The sequence below is a fragment of the Tarenaya hassleriana genome, unplaced genomic scaffold, assembly GCF_000463585.1.
Source record: "Tarenaya hassleriana unplaced genomic scaffold, ASM46358v1 Cleome1, whole genome shotgun sequence".
NCBI lineage: Eukaryota > Viridiplantae > Streptophyta > Magnoliopsida > Brassicales > Cleomaceae > Tarenaya > Tarenaya hassleriana.
Genome location: NW_010960187.1, coordinates 9910766 through 9917647, shown reverse-complemented (window position 1 = coordinate 9917647; position 6882 = coordinate 9910766). Strand labels below are relative to the sequence as shown.

At 39.5% G+C, this 6882-nt stretch overlaps 3 protein-coding genes across 3 annotated transcripts in view; 2 read left to right on the top strand and 1 right to left on the bottom strand.

Moving 5' to 3' along the window:
• The window catches only part of LOC104822021 (beta-glucosidase 42), a 5169-nt gene extending 1201 nt beyond the window's left edge, over positions 1 to 3968 (top strand). The window contains 11 exon segments of the mRNA XM_010553095.1: positions 5 to 44; positions 185 to 260; positions 984 to 1058; positions 1133 to 1220; positions 1620 to 1845; positions 2323 to 2438; positions 2539 to 2756; positions 2852 to 2886; positions 3018 to 3120; positions 3243 to 3351; positions 3547 to 3968. Of these exon segments, the coding sequence (XP_010551397.1) occupies positions 5 to 44; positions 185 to 260; positions 984 to 1058; positions 1133 to 1220; positions 1620 to 1845; positions 2323 to 2438; positions 2539 to 2756; positions 2852 to 2886; positions 3018 to 3120; positions 3243 to 3351; positions 3547 to 3742 (1282 nt within the window). The 3' untranslated portion in view covers positions 3743 to 3968.
• Positions 3969 to 4687: 719 nt separating this feature from the next.
• LOC104822001 lies at positions 4688 to 5576 on the top strand. Its single transcript, XM_010553071.1, has one exon. It carries the CDS (start codon positions 4795 to 4797, stop codon positions 5344 to 5346), a length of 552 nt encoding a protein of 183 aa, XP_010551373.1. The 5' UTR covers positions 4688 to 4794; the 3' UTR covers positions 5347 to 5576.
• The window catches only part of LOC104822010 (chromatin assembly factor 1 subunit FAS1-like), a 5423-nt gene continuing 4051 nt past the window's right edge, over positions 5511 to 6882 (bottom strand). Inside the window, exons 9-11 of the mRNA XM_010553083.2 lie at positions 6326 to 6739; positions 6060 to 6197; positions 5511 to 5813 (exon numbers count right to left, since the gene is read on the bottom strand). Coding sequence (XP_010551385.1) covers positions 5655 to 5813; positions 6060 to 6197; positions 6326 to 6739 — 711 coding nt within the window. The 3' untranslated portion in view covers positions 5511 to 5654. The remainder of the gene's footprint in view (positions 5814 to 6059; positions 6198 to 6325; positions 6740 to 6882) is intronic.

Here is a 6882-nt window from a genome sequence, read left to right as displayed (position 1 = left end):
GAAGCAATGGCGACGTAGCTGTAGATCACTATCACAGATAAAAGGTCCAAACCCTGTCATTTTTTTCTCTATCTTATGCATTTATATGAAAGTTTGAAGGAGTAAAGCATTTCTACAAGGGTACAGAGATTTCATTTGGTTCAGTATCACTAATTGATAATATTCCCACTTGGATAATTTTCAGGAAGACATTGAGCTTTTAGCAAAATTAGGATTCAGCGCTTACAGATTTTCCATATCATGGTCCCGCATTTTCCCTGGTATGTTTGTCATAGGTCCAAGATTGTCGTTTAAGCATTGGTTCTTTTGTTAATTCATTTCTAACTCTCATAAATTTGATTGAATAACGGATTTGATGCAGTCTTGTTTCCATTCTCGTTTTCGTGCATCCATGTTTGGTAGATGTTGGTTTCAGTAGATTCTGCTTGTTCTTTTTTTTTTTGTGTGTGTGTTGATAGATGGCTTCAGCGACGAGACATTTAGTCCTATGATGAGATATGGAAGGTGAAGAATAGTTGTACTATTTGGATATGCTTACATATATTTGCTGTTATTATTTGCATAATTTCCGATGGCCGTGACTGTTAAGATATTCTACTCATTTACAGCATTGCGTATAAGGCACAGTTGATCGATGAACTGGTTAAATCTTCATCTGTCACAAACTTTTTAGTCTTTTCTTTCCTTTTTTTGCCCTTTTGAGTGCCCTCCAGTGTTTAGTAAAATGCAGTAGCAGTACGATTTAAAATGTATTTAATGTTGAGACTCGAGAGGGCATTTTGTGGTTTCTCTGTCTTTAAAATGCTGGGACATTCTTTCCCAGAACATCCAGAGTCAGAGGGAACCATGAGAATGAATTTCTCTTATGTTCTTTTTCGAGTATTGATACTCTCCGAGCATGGTTTGTTGTCCTGTTTGGCTGCAAGACATCGTGAATTATTTATAGGTGTTATATTGTTAATTCATTTCATATTTTCCTCTAGATGGCTTGGGAACTGATGTCAATGAAGAAGGAGTTGCTTTCTACAATAATATTATCGACACACTTCTGGAGAAAGGTATGCCTTGACCTGCAATGATCTTTTTCCTTTTCACGGGGATGATATTTTATGAGGGATAATTTCTTTTGTAGGTATTAAACCGTTTGCGACTCTGTACCACTGGGATCTTCCCTTGCATCTCCAGGAATCAATGGGAGGGTGGACAAATAGGAAAATTGTGTAAGTAGTAAAATTTATCGGACACTACTTCAGTCTAACTTCTTAATAGATTCTGCAAATAGCCTCCACTTTTATAAGTACTGTTGTTTGGTCCGATCCATGTTCAGATGTGAATTAGACTGCTGTCGATTGAGTGAAAAATCACCTATTATCAACATTAACTCAACAAAATTTTGTGATATCATAACTCCATCTATGTAGAAGGTTCCGATGCAAGTGTCAATTATCCAGATTGGCAACTCTTCCAAGCATGAAAAATCTCTAACCTCTTACTGTTCCTATGAGCTCTTCCCTGCTTCCTAAGTTTAGTTTGCAACGTGATAAAAAAACACATGCCTCAGACGTGGAACTATGTCTTGATTATTTGATTGACACTAAATCGATGTTCGTAAAATGCAGAGACTACTTTGGCCTGTATGCAGATGCATGCTTTGCTAATTTTGGTGATAGAGTGAAGCATTGGATCACACTTAATGAGCCTCTCCAGACCTCGATTAATGGGCACGATGTCGGGATATTCGCTCCCGGAAGAAACACAAATTCATCAATTGAACCATATTTGGTCTCACATCATCAGGTCCTAGCTCATGCTACTGCTGTTTCAGTATACAGAAGCAAATACAAGGTATAATCATTTCTCCGTGATGCATGCATGTTTGTTCGAGTGTCTCGGGTAATCAATGTTTTCTAAGTGCCTGGTTTTCTTTTTTTCCCCTCGCCTTCTTTACTTTCTTCACGAATTTTCGTGTTCTATCGATGATGAAATATATGTGGCATGCAACCCAACTAAAATAAAATAGGATTAATCAGAACAGTTCTTATACCTGAAGTTATTTTTCAATAGATCTGCATCAGTTCAGCTCTGTAAACTTTGGTGATATTTGTTCTATTCCTTGCTTGCATGTCGTCATCTCTCGTTTTAGGATTTCAACAACATCTGACTTGGGTCATTCTCTGTTAACTGCATCTTGTATTACCTGTTGTAGTATTTACTCTTCCCTTTGGAACCTATCATGCTGTCTTTGGGATGTATCTATTCCCGTCAATAAAGAAGCATGGATTTTTACGGGTGTGCTTTGTGGTTTATTTGCATTTTTCGCAGGAAAAGCAAGGGGGTCAAATTGGTTTGTCGGTTGATTGTGAATGGGCAGAGGCTAATTCCGATAAAATGGAAGACAAGATCGCCGCAGCTAGGCGCATCGATTTTCAGCTCGGATGGTATATACTTCTAATTTTTGCTTAATTCTTATGCAACATATAATTTGCAGGCTTGAAAATATGCCAATTTTTCTAAAGCAAAGTCGAATACTCTTTACAGGTTCCTAGATCCTTTGTACCGTGGAGATTATCCCGCGAGTATGCGCCAGAATGTCGGAGATCGTCTTCCTACATTCTCGCCGGAAGAAAAGGAGTTTATGCTTCAAAACTCGTGGGACTTCATCGGTCTTAATCACTACACTTCAAGGTTAATTGCTCATCTCCCGAACATACAAGCGGAAAGCGAGTTATATAAAGCACAAGAAACGCAGAGGATGGGTAACTAACACAAACACTCAGTCTCTCTCTTTTTTTCTTTTTCTTTTTTCACTTTGATCTTTCTTGCGTTTGGCTAAATCTCTTCTTCTTCTCAGTTGCATGGGAGAGTGGAGAGCCGATAGGCGAGAGGGTGAGAAACTCTCTGCTCTGGCTTTCTGCACATTCAAGCTTTATCTTTATACACGTTCTCCTGGCCGATTGCATTGCATGGCAAAACGATCGAATAGTGTAATAACCGAACCATATATGTCAAAATTACAGGCAGCCTCAGATTGGCTTTACGTTGTTCCTTGGGGAATCCGGAAGACTCTGAATTACATAAAGCAAACGTACAACAACCCTCCGATATTTATTACTGAGAACGGTATTCTTTTTTCCGCTTCACCTTGCTTCAAACTGTTGCTCTGCAGCGAAGTTGGAATTTCGCTCGGGCTTAGCTGTTATACAACCTTCTATATTGATATGATGTGGTTGGTGATGTGGCAGGTATGGATGACGAGGATGACGGGGCCGCCCCTCTCCACGAGATGCTCGACGACAAACGTAGAGTTGCATATTTCAAGAGTTACCTCGCAAATGTCGCCCAGGCAGTCAAGTTAGTCAAAAACTCTCTAATGCCCACTCTTTTTTTCATTCTTCTTTCCACTCTTCCTTCAGACACGAACTCTACTTAAGATTCAACGAGACGCATAATGTTTGGGGTTTAGATATATATGTATGCATGTGTATGTATATATGTGTGTATGTGCATAATGCTTACAGTGTTTTAACTTGGTGTAAATTGACGCAGAGATGGAGTAGATGTGAGGGGATATTTCGCGTGGTCGTTGTTGGACAACTTCGAGTGGGCTCAAGGGTATACCAAACGGTTCGGTTTGGTATATGTTGATTACAAGAACGGTTTAACCCGGCATCCGAAATCTTCGGCCTATTGGTTCATGAAGTTTCTGAGAGGTGATGAAGAGAGCAAGGGCAAAAAGGATTGAACGAAAATCAAGCTAATAATGGTTAGATAATATTTATACATCTTGTTGAGCTTTAAGTTTGCTGTATAACAACTTTTGAGGTATCATAATGTTGTACCAAATCTGATGATCGGTAGATGTTCCAAAGACAGTTGGCATTACCGTTCTTGTTTTTGGCGGCGGAGTTGCGTCCGGCGTTGATATGGATCGGGTATCCGAATTTTTCGGTGTATCCTTTTTCTTTCTCGACTTTTTCGGCCGGATAATCCAGTCCCGAGTTCGTGGGATTTTGTCCGTGGAGGAATAGAAATTCGGATACCCGAAGAATTACTTTAATATCTAAAATTTTCAAGGAAAAATCGTGTGCCCAATAACTTCAATTTATTTTAAAAGTTACAATACAAGTATCATCTTCTAGCACTTTATAATAATAGAGAACAACACCCAATTCCAACGTTGTAAATTGTAGTCTAATTAGTTAATCAAATAATTAAAAATATATATATATATTTCCTTTACTATGCGTATCCAGGTCTACTAACTGTATGAAACATTAGTTACCAAATAAAAAAAAAAACTATATGAAACATTGCGCATTGCAAGATAACCCAAAACTTTAAAAAAAAAAATCATTAATAAAAATCAAGTAATTCATGTAAATAAATAAGAAAAAAGAAGCAAAAATAATTTTTTACCTAATAATATCAAGTGTGTGGTGCGCATGTGTATTAATTAAGTGTTTTTTTTTTAAAATAAAGTATTAAACAGTAACCAGGCCTTCATATGGACCACAAACATTATTTATATAAATGATACCGGTGGTATCTAGCCGTTGTCACGTTTGCCTCTCTCTAAAGCATTCGATATTCTATCACAACGGTCATATTTTATTTTAAAAAAAATATGAACGTTAGTCGTCCCACCAAATCTCCCCCATCACAACTTCTATAAATAAACCCTAATCCCAAAATCCAGACCCAAATCTTCCAAACCCTAATCCCAAAGATTTTAAAAAAAATTCTCTACCCAATTTCAATTTCATCAAAACCTCATTCCAAAACCCGAAATCCAAGATGGGAATCTCAAAATCACAGGGTAACACGCACAACATATTCCTCTTGTGCAATTACATACTACTGTGCTCATCTTCAAGTTGTATATTCCTCACTCTCTCTCTCCGCCTCTTCCCTTCACTCGCCGGCCTCTCCCTCATCCTCCTCCACGTCATCACAATCTCCACCGCTGTCTCCGGCTGTAACGCAGTCGCAGCAGCCGCTGCGATCGGCGACGTATGGTACGGTGTCCACATGGTATCGACGGTTCTGGCCGCCATCTTCCAAGGGTCGGTCTCGGTTTTGGTGTTCACCAGAACAGGCGATTTTCTCCGGACCCTCAAATCGTACGTCCGAGAGGACGATGGGTCGGTGATTCTGAAGCTGGCGGGGGGATTGTGCTGTCTGATCTTCTGCGTGGAGTGGGCGGTTCTCGTGCTCGCTTTCTTGTTGAAGTACAACGCTTATTTGGAAGAGACTGATGATGACGACGATGTTAAAGTTGTGCAGAGACGGCAAAATGAAGAAGACCTGAAGGATTTTCCGTCTTATCCGCTTCAGATCAAGTTTTGAGATTCGAACTCTCGCTATTTGATTTTGCGGTTTTCGTGATTTCGTCTGCTGCTTATTCATTGAGAGGCATACCTCATGTTGCCAGCTGCTTGTTCATACTTGGTGTATGCGTTTGCTTTTATGCTTGTTATGAAGCGGGGTGTTATACAAGAGGAGCCAAGATCTTGAAATGTTACTGTATCTTTATCTATTCAATAAAAGCCAAGCATAGGGCTTTTGAGTTGCTGTCATTACAAAAGATATCATTTTCGGAAGATTAGCAACAGCCCATGTACAAAAAAACGAAGAAGAGATGCAACGAGAGAAGACTAGTAGTTGTTGTTTTCATTCTCGAGTCCATTTGGCTTCAGAGATGATGGAGGCAAACAACGTTTTGAGAAGAAAGATGATATTGTCTTCATCCTCTTCACACTCTTGTTGTCTGGCGATGGCGTTAATCCCAGCTTTGCCAATATCTCTTTCTTCACCTGCACCAGAATCAATCTTCTGTCAGAAAGTACTGGAAAAACATTTTGGTCTGTTTTTCGCACAAGAATGCCGAAAAAGACTTGAGGGTGCCGTGTTATAGTTCAATTAATCCCGAAATCTATCTCGGTTTAACTCACTCGGAGTTTATACGACCTTCATTTGATGATGGTTCGATTAAGTTTTCAGACACCAAACACGGGTAATAGTAAAGACAGACCGATCATATACGAAACTTAACAACTCACCTGCCATCGGTTATCCTCAAAATCCGATATTTCCCTCACTTTATTTCTCAACTGGGTCTTTGAGACATCGGAGAACTTTTGCTGCAGTGCTTCGACCACCTTATTTATTCCCTGAGAGCATGATTGGATTATCGAAACCTGAGAGCAAAAAGAGTTGATGTTAGAACTTTAAAACCAAACAAAGATTTCTGAATTCACTTGGATTCAATCCATTCTTCAATGATGTTGAAATGGGTAGTTGAGAAAATCCCGTAGAATTCACTTACAACTGCGAGCAAATCTAAGTCCAGCATGGGTTTTGCATTTGAACTGGATGGAGGAGTGCTGTAACTACAAGGGGAGTTACCGACTTCTTGATCCTCGCCTTCTGTGTTGTTAATCATTATCTCGATGAGTGGAGACCCCGGGAATGGCTTCGTGGCAAGAGCTTGCAGACAAATCTGTTCCGTTTTTTGTGGCCCGTCCACCTCTTTAGCAGTTAAGAATGGTGTTTTATCGTGCATTAGATTGCATATAATCAGCGGTTGACATTTCTTCAGAGCTTGCTCTGTCAGACCGGACAGATGCCTTTCTCGGTGTAGCATTGCACGAAATTCCTGACTCTCTTGGTCTTGCTTAGAAGCGAGTGAAAAATCGTCCTGAGCAGGAGGATCAGTTTCCATTCTATCCACTTGCACCCCCTGAAAGAAACAGAACAGAGTTTAAACTAAGAAACAGATCCTCGTGTTTATCATTTTCCATCTACGCAACAAAAACAATAGATGATGATTGTTTTCACATAGAAGGGTTGTCCGATTTTAGTATTCGCTAACAAAGAAAGAGT

What these genes read in the sequence shown, in the direction of transcription:
- LOC104822001 (XM_010553071.1), top strand. Translation starts at nt 4,795, where the DNA reads ATGGGAATCTCAAAATCACAGGGTAACACGCACAACATATTCCTCTTG.